At 52.9% G+C, this 20568-nt stretch overlaps 9 protein-coding genes across 9 annotated transcripts; 3 read left to right on the top strand and 6 right to left on the bottom strand.

Moving 5' to 3' along the window:
* Positions 1-359: 359 nt before the first annotated feature.
* J4E93_009320 (uncharacterized protein) lies at positions 360-1897 on the bottom strand (the record flags this gene model as incomplete). The annotated part of the gene is made up of 3 exons (XM_049347213.1): positions 360-794; positions 842-1668; positions 1720-1897. The coding sequence occupies 3 exons, from the start codon at positions 1895-1897 to the stop codon at positions 360-362; spliced, it is 1440 nt and encodes a 479-aa protein (XP_049195777.1).
* Positions 1898-2421: 524 nt separating this feature from the next.
* On the bottom strand, positions 2422-3699 carry J4E93_009319 (uncharacterized protein; the record flags this gene model as incomplete). The annotated part of the gene is made up of 1 exon (XM_049347212.1): positions 2422-3699. One exon carries the CDS (start codon positions 3697-3699, stop codon positions 2422-2424), a length of 1278 nt encoding a protein of 425 aa, XP_049195776.1.
* A 2046-nt stretch (positions 3700-5745) lies between these two features.
* J4E93_009318 (uncharacterized protein) lies at positions 5746-6414 on the bottom strand (the record flags this gene model as incomplete). The annotated part of the gene is made up of 1 exon (XM_049347211.1): positions 5746-6414. One exon carries the CDS (start codon positions 6412-6414, stop codon positions 5746-5748), a length of 669 nt encoding a protein of 222 aa, XP_049195775.1.
* A 405-nt stretch (positions 6415-6819) lies between these two features.
* On the bottom strand, positions 6820-7930 carry J4E93_009317 (uncharacterized protein; the record flags this gene model as incomplete). Its single annotated transcript, XM_049347210.1, has 2 exons — positions 6820-7015; positions 7068-7930. 2 exons carry the CDS (start codon positions 7928-7930, stop codon positions 6820-6822), a joined length of 1059 nt encoding a protein of 352 aa, XP_049195774.1.
* Positions 7931-13800: 5870 nt separating this feature from the next.
* Positions 13801-14107, top strand: J4E93_009316 (uncharacterized protein; the record flags this gene model as incomplete). The annotated part of the gene is made up of 2 exons (XM_049347209.1): positions 13801-13858; positions 13908-14107. The coding sequence occupies 2 exons, from the start codon at positions 13801-13803 to the stop codon at positions 14105-14107; spliced, it is 258 nt and encodes an 85-aa protein (XP_049195773.1).
* Positions 14108-14339: 232 nt separating this feature from the next.
* On the bottom strand, positions 14340-14832 carry J4E93_009315 (uncharacterized protein; the record flags this gene model as incomplete). Its single annotated transcript, XM_049347208.1, has 2 exons — positions 14340-14573; positions 14635-14832. 2 exons carry the CDS (start codon positions 14830-14832, stop codon positions 14340-14342), a joined length of 432 nt encoding a protein of 143 aa, XP_049195772.1.
* Positions 14833-15156: 324 nt separating this feature from the next.
* Positions 15157-16506, top strand: J4E93_009314 (uncharacterized protein; the record flags this gene model as incomplete). Its single annotated transcript, XM_049347207.1, has 2 exons — positions 15157-15242; positions 15303-16506. The coding sequence occupies 2 exons, from the start codon at positions 15157-15159 to the stop codon at positions 16504-16506; spliced, it is 1290 nt and encodes a 429-aa protein (XP_049195771.1).
* Positions 16507-16838: 332 nt separating this feature from the next.
* On the bottom strand, positions 16839-18806 carry J4E93_009313 (uncharacterized protein; the record flags this gene model as incomplete). The annotated part of the gene is made up of 2 exons (XM_049347206.1): positions 16839-18073; positions 18128-18806. 2 exons carry the CDS (start codon positions 18804-18806, stop codon positions 16839-16841), a joined length of 1914 nt encoding a protein of 637 aa, XP_049195770.1.
* Positions 18807-19669: 863 nt separating this feature from the next.
* Positions 19670-20166, top strand: LSM7 (Sm-like protein lsm7; the record flags this gene model as incomplete). The annotated part of the gene is made up of 3 exons (XM_049347205.1): positions 19670-19865; positions 19918-19989; positions 20039-20166. The coding sequence occupies 3 exons, from the start codon at positions 19670-19672 to the stop codon at positions 20164-20166; spliced, it is 396 nt and encodes a 131-aa protein (XP_049195769.1).
* Between the last annotated feature and the right edge of the window lie 402 nt (positions 20167-20568).

Genomic DNA, 20568 nt, shown 5'->3' with positions numbered 1-20568 from the left:
CGCGAAAAGTTCGCTCGATAACTGACAGTACAGGTATCAGGAGAAGCGCGCGCTGTAGAAGTGTGCTCGGTAGAGGTGTATTATAAGATCTTTTGTAAAGCTGCGGAGAGCGCGCGTTTATATACACATACGAAAGGGGTGTCCAGGCTCCAGCGGTCCCCTAATTTCTCGTCATGGTTCTTGGCATATGGTCAATTCTTCCAGTGCGTCATTGGGAGAAGAGGACCCGCTAGGATGAACGATGAGAAGCCGTGCGCACAGCTATAGCAATTCTCGTGTGCCTAGCAAGCGCGCACTGACCCGAAATTTAGTGTCCCTGTTACAAGCAAGAATGAGATGAGACATATAGTTTGTCGAGTTTAACCATGATGACCTTCGAAAAGGCGGCCGAGCGGATGAGACCAGGCTCCATCCGGTTCCTCTGCGGTACCGATTTGATCACTCCAATAACCTCCTCTCTTAATACAGGTCTTATCCATAGTCAGGCGTGGCGTGAAGGCGCTTGAGGCCTTGACTGTATCTTCCATGTGCTCCCATTCATCATAGTCGTCGAAATCGCCGTTCATAAAAAGCTCTTCTAAGGACTCTGGGAGAAGGCTTCTTACGTCGAAGTCGACATCAATCTGTTCGTAATCTTCCTTTCGGTAAAAGCCTTGTTCTAGCGGCTCATCGCGTTCAGGGTCTTCCTCTTTTGCCATGTCGGGGCGAAGCATGCGCCACTCACAGTGGAGTACGCGGAGCTTCTGGAAACTTCGGAGAGACACAATCGCCGGGCCATCCTCGGGAGGTTCACTCTGTCAAATGAAATTAGTCTGGACCATGACGGAGGTTAGTCACTTACATCCGTGTCCTCCTCGCTGAGAACAAGCTCCTCCAACGAGCGGCCGGCGTGTGTAGCAACTGCTCGGATGACTTTTTTTGGTTCGTACCAGCTCGAATCGGACACCAGAGCATCACCACCGTTATACGTTAGCTTCTTCAGATGCCGAATGTTCGCGAGTATGGTTGCCAAGCCATCCACATCGAAGACACTATGTCTGAAGAATAGCTCTTCCACGTTAGAGCATGGAGCAGCACTTGTGGGGAATAAAGTGCGTAGGACGTCCTCGCTAGGCGAACCACCCATTGCTTGCCCTACAAACGTCTTTACCGAAGGGATACTGGCATAAAAACACACCCAATCAGGAGAGCTGCTTCCTTCGTCCAGAGCGTAACGCACGGCGACCGTCCTGAGATGTTGTAAGGGAAGCTTTGGTGCCATGACCGGGTTCTTGTATCCTAATGCGATCTGCCATAGAACAAGTTCCAGACAGTCTTCCCTGTCGACCTCTGAATGTCTGATGGTCGTGAGATAAGGTAGATAGTGCAGAAGGATTGCGATTATGGCGTCCTCGAAGCCAGCGTGAATTCGATCTTCGATAGATCCAATCGTGTCGTACGGGCGAGGTGAAAAGTTGATGGTATGAGAGTATCGTCTCTGCATGTTCAATTCATCTACGCCGAACCCCGGATATAGATCCTGCAGCCCCCTTGCTGCCTCAATGAACAAGGCCTTGTCTTCTTCGGATGGCACGACGCCATGCTTTGGGTGGGAAACGTGCAAACTCTCGTTCGCGTTCCAATTGTATTGCCGGCTTTCTGGAAGATTGAGTTCCCTGATGTACCACCCTAGTCGAGGGTTTGCTATTACGTCTCTCAAGGTTTCCCAAAGAAGCGTACGAGCACCGGTCGTGTCGATGACCTTCCATTCCGCAAGTAGTCGTGCATGCTGTCCCAACAGTGATTTGAGTAGTGTCGCATGGTCTTTGCAGGTAAGGGCGAAATTGAGAGTCGAGTCCGGGTCCAAGCTGTCAGCTATGTTTAGCTTGAGCTCCGGCGGCAGGGTAATGAGAGCCATGCTGGTGTCGAGATGGGATGGCTCTCAACGGACACGTCGCATGCCATACTTTATATTGCGACGAGCAGAGTATCTGGGCGGATTGCTAGAGCTGTACAAGCCTAGCGCAAGGCTGCGACGGGATGCCTCGCTCCTTGGGGAGTGGTGGAACGACGCCGTGGCATGCGTAGCCGGCCCGCCGTCCAGCGCGCATCACGGCACCGGAGGCCTGACGCCTGCCTGGAGCCCTCGCGGCTTGACTGGACATCTCAGTTCACGCGCGGGGTTGCGGATTCCATCTAAGTATGGGAGTTTCATTGAGCAGTACCATAGACAAGGTGAACAAAGAAGATGGAAACGCGGTGGGGCAGAGCAGCCTGCATCGCCCCGCGCGCGAAACTGACGCGTCTTGCGGCACGTGGCGCAACTTCATCTCTACCTACCTAGGTAGGTACCATTGCCACTCGCTGTACGAGTTTCGTGTCTAGACAATCCAGCACGTTTCTATTCAACAATCTATAAACGTAGCGTACGTCGCAGTTATGCTACTCATCTCCAGCTTTCTTCCGACACTTTCGCGCCTTCTCGTCGTCAACAGCGAATTTGGCAGCTAGACCAGCTGCTCCACCAACGTCAGGCTTTGCCTCATCGCCGCACTCAGACCAGCAAGTCCACCTTGTCTGATCCACCTCTTCATCGCCGAAACCATCCTCATCCTCCACATCGTCCGAAACAGAGAGATGCAGGTCCAACACCACATCGTCTTCGCCAATGAGCACTATGAGGGCGTCGGCGACGCTAATCATCTCGAGCATCTCCTCTCGCGCCGTTTCTGCCCCTTGCAAGAACTGATTGGCAAAAGCTGAAATTGGTCCTATACCGGGGTGAAGGCTTAGTATACCATGATGGCGGCTAGGTGGTCTGAGAGACGAGTCGTCGACCAAGGCGTCAAATTCAGCCTGGACACAGGTCACATATACCTTCAGGTTCAGAAGGTCTGCTATAGAAGAGGACATTCGCGATGTGTCAATCCACGCCAATCTAAGTGGAGCTGCATGCCTACCAGGTTGGTAACTCTGGCGCTGCGCCGGGGTGCGATTAAAGCAGGCGTTGCTGCGGGTGGGCCAGGTAATAGTGTCCGGTGTGAAAGTGACGTGCTTCTTCACTCGAGCCTTCGCGACCTTTGCCCTCGCTACGTCAAACGATGAAAGCTTTCGTTTCACTTCAGGCCTCGGAATGGCTTCTGTCAGTACAGCTGGGTATCTCGTTCGCATCTGGGCATTACGTATCGCTTTCGAGGAGCTATTGGTCGTCCACATACACCCTACGTCGCTTGGGTGTTGTTTCTCCCACACTTCTTCGTACTTTTGCGAGCATTCCAGAATGTCTACAAGCTCGACTAATTGATAGCGCGCCAGGTGCCAACACTGTCTGACTAGAGCGTACTCATTGCGAACGCGCGCTTCCTGCCAAGGGCCGCCACATCTCTGGAATACCTTGCCAAGCGCATCGAGGAACTGGAGACACATCTCTACTTCGCAGACCGGGCAATACCCGCCGGTGATGATGTCTGAAGGGTGCAACCCATGGCCGCACATGGTCGCAGGGTTTTTATTCTGCGTCCGTGTGTCGCCGCGCTTGAGCTTGATGCTTTCTTCGTCACTGCGGCGATGTGCAAGAAACTCGCAGTACTCTGTGGCATTCCGAACAATACCAGGCAGCGAGCCCACGCCGTGCTCTTCTTGCCACTTGGTGAAGTGCTGCACGTCTTCGAGCGAGAAGAGAATGGCTGCGGGAACGTACTCGGCTATGGAAGAGGGCATGATGTGGAAGGTTGCGTTGACGTGAATGAATAAGTATTAGAGGATCGCAAGACATTGCCAGAAAGCCCGTGCTTGTTCTCGAGTTTGTTTCGGTGGACTGCCCTGGAAGTGAACGCGCAATAGCGAATCGCAAGTGAAGGATCTACTGAGAACAGGGTGTTTGCACAGTGTGCAGTCACGGGTGTTTGGGTCATTGCGATGAATCATTCAAGAGTCAGGGCACTAACAATGCATTGTAGGATGAATGTATCAGCATCAGTCGAAGGCGCTACGTCTGTGTCATACCCAACCGGTCGTTGGTCAGATCAATGTGCATCACATCGTAACCATCCACTATGTTCGCATTACAACTCGCTCAACAACGTCTACCAAGGCCCAGGTATCTTATGCACACAGTCCTGGCGTTCAGTCTCTGCGGCCTGAGGTCGCAATACCCTCTCCATCTTACTACTTACGCCCACTTTTTGATGTCCTAGTCGCGCCTCCTGCGCCTTCGTAGGTACTCCAAATCTGATCACGACACTCCTCCGACATGATCTCTAAATGTGATGTCCACCCCTTATTCTCCACCCTACAAGCCTCTTCCGCATCATCTCCAGGAAGATTCTCAATATCCCTTGTCGTGTACGGGATAACATGGGTGACCTGATCTTTGTCATCAGTCTTCACGAGCAAGTAATCCGCAGTGCGCAGACTTTCCATAAACGTCTTGTTCGGCACCTCATCTTTTCCATCGTGTATACGCGATATCTTATCCCCGATCTCGCGCCACCGAGGATGCAGTTCTGCAATACCCTCATGGTTGGACAGAGCGATGGCGTCGACGAGCTCGATATTCCATGGGCAATCAAGTTTCTTAATGATCTTGAGCTGCCGAACGTTGTAGCGTTTGATGAGCATGTTCGAAGTATTGAGTAGGGTGCTCGACGAGGGTGCTGCGTGTTTCCCTGGTACGTATCCCTTCGCGCTACGCAGGTAAGTTTCACGTGGCCGAGCGGTTTTGAAGTTCGTGTCCGACGCGAATTGAACACGCCTTGTCTTTGGAGCTTTGGTTTTCGACACAGAGATGTGACGGTTTGGAGTCGCTCCAGGCAAGATTGTTGGAGTGCTGGTGCAGCGGTCTGGTACTGCGATGTTGCCAGTCCTTACTTTCGCGGGATACCTCGACATGGCACACGCAATGACCGCGGCATTGCCTGCTGAGCATGTCTTCCGAGCCGCTTCAACTTCTTCCGGGTGGTCTTGTTCCCAACGCTCTTCGTTTTCTGCGTCGTCTCCGTAGCGCATCACGAGCTGTGCAAGCTCAAGTCTTCTTTTATGCCAGATATGGCAGTAAGCGTCGCGATCGTCAGTACTTTGACCTGTCAGTGGCCTCCAAGGGCCCCCTTTACCATCCCAATCTTTAGTAATGCGCCGAAGTAGATTCAGATAAGCTACGACTCTGCACACTGGGCAGTATTCGTCGGCGTCTGTATTGGGGTGAAGCAGATGTCCACATCTAGACCCAATGCGACGACCAATGTCGTCGAAGTTGCTAGCTTTCTCGGGAGAGTTGTTAGAACAGAGTGGTGGGTGGCACTCCGCGGCAGACAGTCGCGCTTCGATCTGACTATGGCTGGTATAATCGTACTGAGTAGGGGAGGCGGACTGCGTTACTTGAAGTTTGTCTTGGAGTAAGCTTGCCAACATGGCATTTACTGCTGGCGTTCCAGCCATCATTGCTAGTCCCTGTTGCAACTGGATATGTGTTGACGAACAATGTGTGTGGTTCTGGAGTGGTTGTACATGAAAGTTATTAAGGAACAAAGAGTTGTTTTTGAGTTGGCCGCGCTGTCAGCTGCGGGTGAGCGCTGTCGTTCACTGTGACTTTTGCCATCTGTATACAGCCAACGCAACTGAGTCGACATAAAGAGCCCTACATTGGAACGACTGCGGCGCTGGGACTTCATTGCAGCATTGCTAGATCTGGTAAGCAGACGACTGACCTCGCACCCAAAACTCTACTATTTTCACTGTAACATTGTGTTTCCCTCACAGATCAAATTCTTACTGCGCATCCTCATCTAAACCGCACATCTCAGCAAAACAATCATCCCTCCACTTCATCAACCTAGCCATCTTCGGCAAGCCAACATTATTCGCAGGCACAGTCCGCTGCAACTCAAGTATCCACTCATGCGCTTCTTGATCTTCCTTCGCATCATTAACAAACTGGAAAGTCACAGACTTGTCACTCTGATCTTGATAAAGGATCAACACCTTCGCCCTCGTCCAGTCATCTCCCGTAAGGCTAGAAAAAGCGACGCCACCTTCAGTCAGGTCCTTGTAGATATTGAAAACGTCAAAACCAAGCGGATGGTCTCTTAGAAGCGTTTGGGATCCAGGAAGCAGCGGCAGACCTGCTCGCATCTGCGCGTGGAAGGAATTGTGTAGGACGTCGATTTCTTCTGCGTTGCGGACGTGGAAGATGGCGTGGACTTTGAAGTTCAGAAGCTGTTCCAATTCGTTGCTCATTAAGCTGGTGTCCAACCAGGCTCCGACATCTGGTGGGCAACTGTACTTCCCAGCCGAATACGTTGGGCTTTTGCGCTTCCACTGATGTGTAGGCCGGCCAGGCTCAAAGTTGGTGTCCGGGCTGAACTTTACGGATTTCTTTCGGCGATGCGGCTTGGACGTGGACTGACTTCTTGCAAACATGGTATTGAGGTCAGGCATTCGCACGGCTGGCACTGGAGAAAGTGAGGGATTGTTTCACCTGATTCTCCAAAAGTGATAGCAATATATAACTTCCTGTAACTTCAATGCATGTGACATTGTGTATGTGAATATACAACAAAGGTCAAAGCAATCTAACAGTGTTCTCGAACGCAGGATGATGATGGGAAGCTCAATATAGCAATACTCGACGAAGCACATGTCGACTCAACAGGCATCCAAGATTTGTACCACTCCTCGTTTCGCATGTCTCCAAATCTAGGTAAGTGTCGCAAGTGCTGACCATAAGCCAAATCCATAACTCCAGCGCCTTGTATGCTCTTCCTCCTCACCAGGCGTATCCTACAAAGCATCTCCTGCATCACTGCATCACTAAATTCCATACCAGGATGTTGACGTGTTGCTCTACACAGCAGCATAGCCTCCTCTGCTTCCGCCTCCCTGTACAGTCCCCATGACCTTCCTCGCGAAATCTTTCGCAATGTACGGGATGTCGCGGATCGTGTCTCCATGAGGCAGAAGGTCCCATCCGCGCGCTCCGTACCTGTTATAGTTGAGCCATGAGCCGAAGATGAGATAGGCAGCGATCGCGAGGAATAGACTAGATACTTGTTAGTACACTGAAAATGTAGAGATGAGGTCATGCAACTCACATGATGAAGAACCAGCCAAAGAAGCCCCAGTGGGAGCCACCGTCCGGCGACGGCGCATCCGCACATGCGTACTTGGTCCGCCATTGCAGTCGCAGTGTCTGGACTTTCTTGTCCTTCTCTTCCGTCTCCATCTCGTAGCCACAGAAGCGCAGACTGTTGTCGTTGTCCTCACACTTGCTCTTGCCGTTTCCTTCTCTCCTCCTCAGCTTTTCTTCTTTCTTGTCATCGCCCTCCTTCTTGTCATCCCCTTTGTCGCCTCCGTCATCTTCCTTATCGTCATCCTGGTGCGGGCTCTTGTCCATCTCGTCACCCTCCAATCCTGTCCTCTCTTTATCGCAGACGAATTCGATGATCGCACGCTGGTTTATGCCATCCTTCCTGTCGTCGAAGGGAAATCTGCCTCCGTTGAGCGTTGCCCTGACACCCTCTAATCCTGCATCATTGTTGCTCTTGGAGTGGCCTAGGTTCTCGAACTTGGCGTCGATCTTCCTCCCATTCTGCGTCGCATATGTTCCGGCGATATCGATAGGAGTGATGGTGGAGTTGTCGTCACTGCTCAAATCGATATTCTCTCTGATTCCACACACCCTAGTCCCGTGATGGCACTCGGTTGCCAGACTGCCGCCTTTGTGCCATTTGAGGTTGTTGCAGATGTCGATGGTAAAGTTGTACTTCCATTCGAGCTCTTTGGCGATATCAGACTCCTTGTAATGAACGACATGCGGGCCGCCAAGCTCTTTGAAGTTGAAGTGCTGGCCATCTGCGAGGATGTCTTTGCAGTCAAAGGCATAGGCTGTGTAGGGAATAAGGGACGTGAGGGCGAGGATTGAGAGCAGTGGCGCTCGGGACCGCGATGGTGCCATGGTGGCGCTGATAGGTGATGCGAGTGTCGTGGTCGATGGAAGGACGACGGCGGAGCTTCGGGGACGGATACGGCGTTGCGGAGATGATGAGGATCAGGGAGGCAGCCGTGGGCTGTTCTGCGACTGTCGCGACGTCGAGCGGGAAGGCACGAGGCGTTCGGTGGATGGATAACACGTGAAAGAGATCACTTGATCAGGGCAGCAATGTCGCGATGTCGCGTGAACCGACTCGGAGAGGAAAGTTGGCGCGAATGACGCTGCACGACTCAAACGGCCGCTGCTTAGTCAGACCGGCGCATCAATCTCCGCCCACCAGATCGTCCATGATCAACCATCACCTTCCCAGCCCCCCAGCACCTTTCAGTGAAGACGACATCATCATCAGAGCTTGTGCGCCAAGGCGATCATGCGAATGCGCGCTGCCGGGCATCTATACTCCTTCAGCTCGGGGATGAGACGCCGGACTTATGACCGCCTCACATTCGGCAATGGAGGTACCTTCTGCAGCGCGGTATTGGCTCTTCATGCAATCCACATCGCTTAGCTCTCGACTGTCATTTTCGATAGCCAGGTCGTATGTACAGCACGGGTGGCTGTCAGTATCGTATCTTTGAACTCGACGGAGCCGCCTTTTGGATACGGGCTGCAATACCTGGGCAGACCTAAAAATAGAACGTCACGAGAAATAGCTTGGAAGTATCTTGTACATTTTTCGAGCTAGCAGCTATCTAGTGTCTAGTCTACAGATCTATCTCCACACACCGTAACTCCAGAGGATGCAAGAATAGATATCGTGAGGATTCAGAATGGGGTTTACGAAAGTGGCCGAAGTACCTGCCCTGGGAATCTCTCGTATCGAGCCGCGCCCATACAATCGATAGCCAACGCGCTAGTACAAACGCCAACGGCCCGAAAACAAAGGATGTGTGAAGTCGATCGGATCGCGAAGTGACAGCTACAGTGCGGAAAACCCCGAACGCCACCCATGCGAGCTGGTCTGAATGAGAAAGGTCGTGACCCAGCTGGAGGAATGCAAAGCCAAGCGACTGTGAGATGCACAAAATGAGTGGAAAGAAAGGAATTTGGAAAACAACAGATAGAGATACAACTTTCAGAGAAAAAAAAAAAAGAGTGTAGAGCGTGCCATACAAGGGCCGAGATAGAGAATCTGAAGTTGAAGAGGGTATTCTCGACGCCAAAAGTGCGATGTGTTCATGCCATGCAATACCGGGCGAGACTAGAGATCTTGAGACATTGGAAGGAGAGTGGCTCACAAGCAGCGAGCCATTGATGTGCAAAAGGGAATTCGTGTCCGTCAGATCGCTAAAGCCAAGAGACGCCGTTCATGCGATACAGTAGTGTAGCCAGGGCGAAGACATCTATTTGCCTTGGCCTGAGCCTCCTCTGGGGTTGGCAGGCATCGGATACGGGAATGGAGCGTACGGGAGCTGACCAGATCCGGAGTTACTACCGGCAGTTGAGGTACCTGATGGGGAGGATCCGGAGGAAGACATGGTGGTAGTGGCTGTGGTAGTTCTGGTTTCGAGTGGCTCTGACTGAGATCGTCGTGGACGTTCGTGAAGGCTAGAAGATGCTTCGGGTCTTGGTAGATGTGGATTCGAGGTATATCCTGAGTGATAGCGTGAGGCTAAGGGGCGACTTTGTCGAGCAGTAGAGTCCGGAGTTGGCGTGCGTGAGGTAGGTGATCCTGTAATGATGATCGTAGGTGTTGATAAGGATTGTTCAGTCGTGGATTGAGGAGTTTCCGTCGAGTCTTGGTTTGACGTAGAAGAGATAGTTGTTTGAGTTGCTTCTGTGGTAGTGCAGGTACCGATAGACTTTGGAGAATTTGATGGACTGTGTGTGTCGGATGGGCGATTGCTCATATATTGGAAGAGAAGATAGTCGTGCTTATGCTTAACTCTGACAATTGAAGAGGTGTTCTTGTGACGTCGTTGCTGACCAAGTATTGTCACGAATCTGGTGAGAGAGGCGAAAGAGTGTTGGTGGTACTGTTGATTGGAGTGTTGTTGTTGGTAATGAGCCTTCAAGTTGAAGGTTTCCAGATCTTATATCTCCAATCCCTCTTCTCTGGCCCTTGGTTCTGAGCTTATGAAGGCCCGGCTCTACGATCACCGAAGGTCCAAAATAGCAAGACTGGTGTCTAAACAGAGGAATTATCGAAGGTTTCGAGCCGATCCCGTGGTGCATAACCAGAATGTGGCTTGTTCCTACACGCTTCGGAGTCAAGCGTGTAGTTGCTCTAAGTAGGCTATCCAAGCGTCCGTAGTGTCGGTACTGAAAGCTCGGTATTGTGTCATAAGATTGTATCCGACCAGTTGGAGAACGTAGTGACACTGCGACGGGACCGATGAGTGGGTATCGTGCGTGCACGGAGAGACCCTTTTTAGACGTGTGGCGCCCGGGTTATGCCCTTCTTGAGAAGTTGTGTAGACACCGGTAGCGACTGTGCAGCGGGAATACTGTAGGGCTGCTGTCGTCAGATGCTTATTTGAGCCGCAAGCACAACAACTGGCCCGTGTGTGTAGAGGAAGGTTATGTGTGGTAAGACCGATGCACTTATTAGTATGCGTAAGAGGAAGTCTTTAACACAATGCGTGATAGATCTGTATTGCGGTATAGCTTGTTAGCGTATTATCCTTCACTTCGCCGAAGATATACACAATCAAGTTTCCTTCTGGTGTCTTCTCGTATCGGGTGGCTCTCCAAGGAACCACCATGTCTTCACTCTGGTAAGCATTGCAAATAGTCAGGTACGGTAAAGAGCCGGCCGAAGGTTTAACGCGGGTCGTATTCGTGACTTGAGGCGCTCACGCGACTTTGCCGTTGCGCATTTGGCTGGACCCCGGTCAGCGACTACTACGCTCGGTATGGCCGATGGACTGTTTCGATCTGTGATGATCATTTTGGCGCATTTCAAAACTCCATTGGAAAGTAGGTGGTTAGTCCAATAGAATCAATACCTGCAATATTCGTGTCGAATGCGCCGACGAGTCAGAGGCACTAACGGTCGCTAATATTAGCTGGTAACACGAGGTGTAGTCACTACGGAAGGATGTTACTCAGCTCCCGCCAAGCTGGCACTCCAGGCCGCGCGCCCGCACCCTGCTATGCACAAATCTGCGACCCGATCTGTATGCATGAAGTCATCGCCGTCGCATGAAAGGATAGCTACGAGGTGGTGATGTCCAATGAAGCGCGTGGGCGTGGTGTTCGGAGAGTTTGTCAGCGATAGGGTTGCGTTCGCTTGATGAGTTAGTGGATGACCTTTGGCAGGGATGCCACTTTGTGGATTGTTCCTTCCTTCCAGAAGATTACCAAAGGCGGATGCAAGGCACGCCATTCAATGCGACCTTCCACGATGGTGGCCATCTGATCTCAGATATCGGGTTGCTACGGGTCTCGAGGGATTTGGACAGCGGTGAGGATGCCGTCATACAGCCACATATACTACAGAGCCCGCCCGTGAATCTGGTGCACTTTAAGGAAAGCAGTCGGCACATGCAAATCGCAGAAGCCATATGCTATTCCCATTCGTCCTGACATGTCCATCGGTGACCAGAGCCGAGAGATCTGACCTCAAGTTGACCGACTTCAGCTGTTGCGGAGATGCGTCGGGCTCCGGGTTAGCCAAGAAGGGCCCTTAATTAGCCGTGACTGCAGCACATTTCTCTTAATTACCGGACTTTGCAATTGCTTCAAGTGAGTGCTTAACATATGCTTACACAATCGCGTCTCGCGGAAGGTCAAGTTAGGTATTTGTGTTCACCGCGAAACAAACTTACTCTGCTTACAGAATGCGTTTGATGGCTAATGTAATCGTCTGCGATAGTCATGGAAAGGCGGCGAGAAGCGATCGCGGGTGGGTGAGTCATCGCTCGAAGACGTATGGCATACACAGCGCCGATATACAAGTGAATTGTACACACTGCACCGCGGTATTGACCGGATAAAGACCTGAAAGTACGTCCTCAAACTCGCACTGTTGACATGTTGGCCGTTACAAAGACTACGACTGCGCTCCAGGCTGCTCCACGATACGAGAATACCCGTTGGTGGTGAGAGCTTCCTCGCGCAGCTGAACGATTTCCCGAAATTGACAACAGGCGGTGTGGACATTTCCAAAGGACAATTGAGTGAGACCGCGCGTTCGTCATCTTGGATGGATCCAGGCAACGTATTCATGATCTCCGACCATTGCGTCGATATGAATCTGCGAACACGGTCTTACCGGCGAGTTGCCGTTCGTGACACAGAGGTTGTAGTAAGATCACGGTTTCGTGCGCGATACTGGCCCTGGTGAGAAACAGCCGTAATCATTCTACTCGTGATGCGAAGGAGATGGAAGATTGCGAAGCGAGCAATCGCTGGGTCGTCGATATAGTCGGCAAGCCTCGCCGTTGCGGGTCATACCGTCTTTGCGGATGGCGATGCAATCTAACAAGCCGTATCGAGGATGGTTCTCGAGGTGCCAGAAGGTATCCTCTTGGAATCGACACAAAATGATCTGATTTTGAGATCGAGAGAGATGTGGAATAACGATACAATACTTCCAAGCCTACCTGTAAGATTCTGTGTCGGGAACTCGTGCGGCTTGACTGAGAAGGCAGACTATCCATGGGGTCAAACGCATTCCGTTAGCGATGCGACAGGCGATTCGAAAAGTTGCCTCAAACCATTGTGCGAGGGGAGGCCTGTTGAAAGACTATTGCGAAGCCGTGAGAATGAAAACGACACACGCACGTGATGTAATCTTGTAGGACTGTCCTCTCTTCAGACGATCGGTAAACAGAATGCCATCTTCCCCTAGACGCATTCCGCTTGCCCGCATTTCGCGAATCGAGGTGTCACGGCTAAGCCGCAGCCAGTCGGTGTGTGATGAGGTGTCAGCCTGGACGCACAGATGCTGGTCAGAGCTGTGGTATGACGAACACGATGACGGACGAACAAAAGCAATACTGCGCTTGTAGTAACATGCCGCTGTGAGTCAAGAGATCTTTGTAGGAACGGTGAGCATACCAGACGCCATGGGAGGTGTTGATCGCGATGGTTGAGCGGTCTGGACGCGAGATTGCTGCATGCAGCAGTCACGCTAGCATCGCGTTCGCGTTGACGCCAGATCACATGCACGCGTCAATGACGTCAACCATGCTATTCAGTCACATCGCGTCTTTGTCCAAAGTGCATTGCGAGGTTCGGAGCGTTGCAGTAGAGTTTTGACTAGTACATCTAGATGCTCTTCCCGTGCCTATGTCGCCATACCTCTGCGTACTAATCGGGGACCTGCATGCTAGATCTAAGATCGATCGCCTAGTGAGTGGGGTTTCCAGGAACTAGAGAGATGGCATTTGCTATTGACCATGATGTAGATGGCTGTGCCTGAAACTTCCCCATGTTCCGGTCCACTTGGTAGCCACACTCATTGACGGTCCGCCCTGGACTATCACGGATCGAGAGGAGTTCCTGAACGACCCCTTTAATCATGACCTCTTCACTCAACGCAAACGGCTAGTGACAGCGACAGCGTGCCTGGAGCCTAGACTTCCCAGCCTGCGCGGCAGCGGGTAACGCAGCGAGACGAGAGATCTGCTAACCTCAGGCCTATCCAAGCATGCAGAACCCCGATCGTTGACGTAGCAAACACCATGACATGGACGTCGATCGTGCGATACTTCGCATTGCGTCCTTGGAGGCATAGGAAACACGCTACGTCGAGGCAACTGCATGTGTATAAGAACACCTAGGTTCGCCCTCATATCCATCATCCAACTCAACAACTCAGCCATCTTCCCAACTTCCACAACACACTTCCAATCAACCACCACAAACCCTTCCCCAAAACCATCAACATGTCTGCCAACCCTGGAAACGTCGTCGGAGGCCACAAGGCCAATCTCAACAACCCCAGTATGTATTCCACTTTCTCTTTCTGAAGTTGAAGACTGACTTGCTCCAGACACTTCCGACGAGTCCAAGCAGCACTCCAAGGAGGTGCTCCAGGAGATCGAGAACGGTGGTGACGCCAACGCTGTCTCCTCCTCCGGCGGTGACAAGAACCCCAACAACGTCGCTGGTGGCCTCAAGGCTACCTTGAACAACCCCAACACTTCCGACGAGGCCAAGCAGAGCGCTAAGGAGAGGCTCGGCCAGGAGTAAGCAGTTATGAAGTCTTGATAGAGGCCCTGATGCTTATGGGCGGATCGAAGAGAAGGGAGGCATTAAGCCTAGACTCGCGACTCTGATCGTGTAGCTTTGTCCATGAATGATACCATCAACACAATCTTGTTCACCTGCATCTTCTCGTGTTGGACCTCTAATCTGCAGGTCATGCCAGCCCCTTGTGAGTTGTGGCCATGTGTATAACGACTCCAGATCCTGCTAGCTCTGCCTACTCTTGCTCCTTCTTCAGCAGCCCCATGACAACCTCAACCACCCTCCTGAAACCCTCCATCTCTTCCTCGACTGTTCCTCCCATGCCCGCACTCGCGAAGCTCGAAGAGTTGCCCACATATACCGGCTTTCCCGTCTTGCGAGCGAGGACCTTGGATAATCGAGTCGCGAAGTCTAGTGTTCCGCCGTGGGTGTAGAGGGGAGTGCTGAGGGTTTCTGCTGGTTTGGCTCTCTGCGAACACGCGTTAGCTCATGCACTTGTGGGGGTGAGCACAAAGTATGAAATGAATTACATTCGGCATCGCGTATACGAAAGAACCGAGAGGTGCAGAGGACGCGGATTCGGGAGTCGCGGTCGTGAGGAAGAGCAGCAGGTTTGGGCCGTTGTTGGTGAGCTGGAGGTGGATGTTCGTGTGTGGCGCCTTTGGGAGCGGGAACGAGACTTCTATAGGCGCGCGAGACGCGTTGGTATCCGTAGTTGAAGCAGCCATTGCGGGTGTTGACAGGAATCGTGGAAAGGGAAGTTGCGATGATGGCCGGAGCAGGTGGGGCAACATCGCGAACCTCACCCGCGAGATTGTCCCCATGACAAGGTCCCTGCGTGAGAATAATCTCCATTGTATCACAAACCACTACGGATAGCTTTCCAATTCTAGAATCACGATATAATTGAGGACCTTGGGTTTCCCTTTACATCACCCGCAGCACACAGCCTCAACACTGGAGACAAGACCGTTGCGCAAACGCGCCAAAACGGAATAAAGCGCCACAGGAGTGAGCAAGAGGTTGTGCAACATAAATTTGCCTCATAAAACATGGAACCAGAGATGCAAGAACCCTACGACCCCTCCAACGACCCAGAGGAACAAAAGCTCATAATCTCAGTTCTAGACTCCTTCAGGTACACACCCACGTGCCTCACCAACACAAGCCAAAAGCAAAGATACTGATACTATAACAGTTCATACCGCCGCCTCGCTCACTACAATGGAACACACCTTCGCCGACGCGCCTTCTACTCCCTCCCACAAGCCCACTGGACACTGCTATCTCGGCCTCCCTTCTCTATCCTATCAACGCTCTCCCAAGTAGACGACTTAATCGACAGTAATGCCGAATTGGCTGAAGCCATCTTTGTCGCAGGCTTCAAAGCCTTCTTAGCACCTACTTTGGATAGTGAATGGGTCGCTTCGATAGTCCCAGAGAAGTATGCACACGACGAGTACAAAATCTTCAACATCGTAATGGACGAGCTAGGAGCAAAAACCAGCCAAGGCGACGCGGAAAAAGCGCGAAGTTGCGTCAACCAGTTCTGGCGTGAATGGAGTCAAGAGGGTGCAGTGGAGAGGACCAAGTGCTTTACCCCTGTTGTAGCGGCGCTGGAGCAAGAGTTTACATCACGGACTGTAACAGCCTCCGATTCAGATCGCGCGAATCTCAAAGTCTTGGTCCCAGGTGTTGGGTTGGGTCGTCTGGTCTTCGATATTTGCAGTGCTGGGTTCAGCGTGGAGGGGAACGAGATCTCGTACCATATGCTCATGGCGAGCGCGTTGGTTCTGAACGAGACTGAGGGAGCTGGACAGTTCAAGATCGCTCCTTGGGCGCTGAATAGCTCGAATCATGTCTCTCGGGAGGACCAACTGAGAACTGTTGCAGTGCCGGATGTACATCCAGCGACAGAGCTGGCGAAAGAAGGACCGTCGAAAGTACCGGCAAGTGAGCGAATGAGTATGTCAACGGGCGACTTTTGCGTCGTGTATGGCCGGGAGGATTACGCGGGCGAGTTCGACGCGGTAGCGACCGTTTTCTTCATTGACACTGCACCGAACATTATCCGCTACATCGAGGCTGTTCACAACTGCCTAAAGTCCGGTGGTCTCTGGATCAATCTTGGTCCTTTGCTATGGCATGCGCCACCACGGAGAGACGATAGTGAAGACGAGGCAGCGGAAGATGAAAGAAGAAGAGCCGATGTCGATGCAGGAATTGGCGATCCAGGCTCAGTGGAACTCACAAACGAGGAGGTGGTAGCACTGGTCGAACACTTTGGTTTTGTGATGGAGAAGCAAGAGCATGGGACGATTGAAACGGGGTATATTTCCAATACGCGCAGTATGCTGCAGTCTGCCTATCGTCCTTCTTTCTGGATAGCAAGGAAGAAGTAATAAGACATTTGCACCTCCATCACCACTTGAACCTCTAGTCATATCATACCGTCATTCATGTCGCGTGCACAGAGACAGCTTTGCTTATAGTGATTGTATTGTAAATTGATCGTTCACGAGAAATGGCAAAGTAAAGTATGAAGAAGGGGAGAACCAGCTGCCTAAGCCTCGAAACCAAAGCAAGAGCGAATATGGTATCATGCAACAAATATACAAAGAAATGCAAACGAGAAACCATTTCATACGCTCAGTTGGAAAAACTTCTGACAGGTGTATAATGTGACAGAAGATCAGAGACTCGCATGGCAAGCCTACGAAGGTGGCAACAGGACTCAGGCGACCATAGTGGGACCTTTGCCTTCAGACCCACCCAACCGAGCGTTGGCGTGGGCAAGGCTAGACTGTGCAGCTTCTTGGAGCTGCGTCTCTACGTTTCGTTCCCGTTCCCTCTCGTGGGGTGTATTGCGGCCCGATGGCACCCGTGCATCGTGTGAACCATCGCGCTGCTGTGGGGGTGGTTGCGAATGCTGGTCTGACGGGTGATGGACTTGCTGATGCTGCGGAGTGTGCTGACCGTTACCATGCGACATGTGTGATGGCGTAAGCCCATGGTGCGAAGGACTCATCATTGCAGCGGGACTCGCCGTGCTCGCGCGGTCGCCACTCTCGTGGTCACTAGTCTCACTCTGGCCATTGCTGGTGGTGCCAGGGGGGTACGTGTATCCGCCGCGCAACTCTCCTTCTTTGACCTCTTTCCATGAGCATTTGGCATGTTTCTTCGTACAGCCAACACATGCTGTGAGATTCTTCAGACAGTCCATGTGTAATCTCCGGCAGCGATCACACGGTGGTATTATGCGTTCACCCTTGGCCAATCCTTCCATCCTGTGTACCATCTCAACCTTGAAAGGGCCCCCATCGTCCTTTTCGGGTTGCTGACTGGCGCGTTGACTTGAGGCAGGAAGTAGGTTGGAAGGAGTGTTTGGTATCGGCACGGGCGAGTTCATCATGGAATGCAGCTCAGACTCGTTGAGGGGTTGCGATGGTCTTGCGATATGCTGCAGGGAACCCTGAGGGCCATCTGCGGGCTTGGGAACAGCCCTTGTGGGAATCGCTGCCGGGGTGGAGGGATGAGAGTTGGTATGGCTGCCTACGGACGGCCTTCGCACATCAGCTGTGCTATTCGGCGGCTGCGAAGACGAACTCCGGCCATTTGTGGTGTGGAACTTGGCTAGCAATTCATGCCGGGTAGATGATGAAGTGCCATGGCCGCGGCTATGACTGTGGCTGTGACCGTGGCCATTGGCTTCATGATGTTGACGCGCGTTTACTGCGACGAAACCACCGCCGCCAGGTGATGTCTGGAGAGCCTGCGTGTGCGCTTGGCCATGCGCCTGGCTATACCCTGAGCTCGGGGCGCTCGAGCTGCCGCCATTCATAAGGGCGACATTCGAGGGGCTCGTGGGCCGAGGTATGGTAGGCGCTGGGCTCGCGGTCGCTCGTCGATCGAGGATAGCCTGCTTGCGGCCCTTCAGTCTGTGGTTGAGCTGCCGAGTGCGGGCAGCGACTATGCGATGTTAGCGAGTGTCGATGCTGGTTAATGATGGTCGGTCAGACTCACCCTGATCGGCAAGTGAACATATCTGACTCAAATTCTTCTCCAGTATCTCCATTGTGCCCAGCTCCTTCTCCTCGTCTTCGATGATGGGTTGGGGTGGGATCATCTTCTGGGGGATGCCAGATGATATCAGAACAAAATCCTCCTCTGAGATCTGGACCCGACACTGCTTCGTGTAGAACTGGCAGACGCGCACGCCTTCGCTCATCTGATCCAGCTGGAACTGCTCCGGCTTGTTGCGCGCAAACTCGACCACGTCCAGCCAAGTCACAGTGGTCCCATCCTTGCCGTGACTCTTGAGCACGCGCGGTGGTCCGTCGAACAGCCGCTCGAATCGCTTGATCAGGATGGGTCCTAATGGTCTTGCGCCAAGGTTGCAGGCCATGCTCTCATGGCGATCGAGCACGCCCTGGTAGTCGCTGAGGACTGACAAGATGTTGGGTAGGGTGTCATCATTCGTTATCAGCGGCAGGTCCTTCTCGAGGTGTCGTGCGAGGTAGTTGATCTGGAGGTGGTTGTGGGTCTTAGCGGCTTTGGGGACAGGCGCGGCCGCAGCCAGGTGCATCTCATGCGAAGGACTGCGTTTGCGCTTGAGGTCGGCGGGCAGAGGCGGCGCATGGTGTTGCGGTGGATGCGACGACATGGTGCGCTCAGCCGCAGCGTGCGAGTCGGCGGTGGCCATACCTTGGCTTGGGTGGGAGGGATACCAGGTTGATGATTGCTGCGAGGGCGGAGTGGACGGATGGCAGAGATTCGAGGGTGGAGCGGAGGACGCTAGGCGAGGAACAGCTCACAACTCAGCACACTGCAGGCGCTCGCGTCTAGTCGCGAAGGCCCGAATTACAGGACACGATACATAACGCTCGAGAGAATCGCAGCGAGAGATGCGAGCGCGCGGGTGGAAAGCCAAACGGCTGCTCGGTGGCTGAAGTGCTCCGAACGGAAGGCAGAGGGGCGGACAAGGGAAGGCACGCAGCGCACCGGAAATAAGAAAGAGCTTTGCAGCGTACGCCTCCCACCCAATCAATACGCGTCTGCAGCTAGCAGCGGCCCCGGCGCCGACCTGCAATGAATGCGCATCGCTGATGATTCAGATTCTGCCGACCCGACCAAGACAGCCACTGGGGCGTTGCACTATCCTGCAATACACCGAGTAGGCGGGCAGGCTATTTGCAGACGTCCTCAAGCCTGTGGCAGAAGTGTGTGAGGTGCCGTCTGAAGAAGAGGCCGACACCGAAGACCCCGGGCTGGCGTCGTCGTCGTCTGGAGGGATGACGAAAAATGCCGCAGGCCCACGCGTCCTGGGTGAATCTAGCTGCTACGATGCAAGCGCCACAGCACGGCGGAGGTCTGGAAGCATGGCGGAAATCATGTTTCCACCCCTGCGTCGCCTGACACTCAAGCCACTGCACGTGACCGGAATGTGGGGTGGGAGGAGCCTTTCCCGGAGCGGCACAGACCACCACCTCTTACTGGGCGCGGCTGCTGCACGTCACCATAAGCTTCAACATCCAAAACGCGTCTCTCCCTCTCCACGCTACTACCATGTCTGAGCGAGGCGCATTCCGGGGCCGAGGCGGAGGTCGGGGCGGCGACCGCGGCGGACGAGGTGGCGGTCGTGGCGGTGCACAAGCGGGCGGTGCAGGCGGACAGACTGAGCGCCCGAAGAAAGAGAACATTCTTGACCTGAGCAAGTACATGGACAAGCAGATCACCGTCAAGTTCAGTGGCGGACGTGAAGGTATGCAAGGCAGCACAATTGGGAAGGCGCGCTGGGGGCTAACCTCTTACAGTCATTGGCACGCTCAAAGGCTACGACCAGCTCATGAACCTTGTCCTGGATGAGGTCAAAGAGGCCTTGACTGGTATTTATTAGCGCACTACCCTCACATTGGCCTATCTGACAGTGTCTAGACGAGGACGGCAACATCCGGTATCGCAAGCTTGGCCTAATTGTCGCGCGCGGCACTCTTCTGGTCGTCATCTCGCCCGTCGACGGAAGCGAAGAAATCCCGAACCCGTTCATACAGGAGGAGGAATGAGTGAGACATGAGTAAGAGATGTTTACTTCTTGTTCCAGGCCTGGGGCGACGGGCTCTGGGCAGAGCAGCGGCGAGAATCAGGGACGTTAGACGGGCAGTGATACCCTACGATACCCACGAGGCGGATGCAAAACGCAATCACGACACAAAATTACCGTCGATACCATCACAGCTTGTCAGAGCTTGCATGCTCTTGAAGCCAACGGCCAAGCAATACACAAAAGTTATGAAGTCTGGTCAAAATCATCACTTGATGTCTGAGTTCAGTTGTGTGAGACATAAAATCGTACGGTCACATCGTGACACAATGGATAAGCTCACTACAGCAATCTCACTGACTTTGGAGTACTTGCGGCTAACCCTACTAAGCAGAGTATGTTAGTGGTCGCGACAGGCATTGAC

This window comes from Alternaria ventricosa (genome assembly GCF_023758065.1).
Source record: "Alternaria ventricosa strain BMP 2768 chromosome Unknown scaffold_20, whole genome shotgun sequence".
NCBI classification, from domain to species: domain Eukaryota; kingdom Fungi; phylum Ascomycota; class Dothideomycetes; order Pleosporales; family Pleosporaceae; genus Alternaria; species Alternaria ventricosa.
Note: the sequence above shows the minus strand (reverse complement) of the source record. Positions and strands in the feature narration are given on the sequence as shown.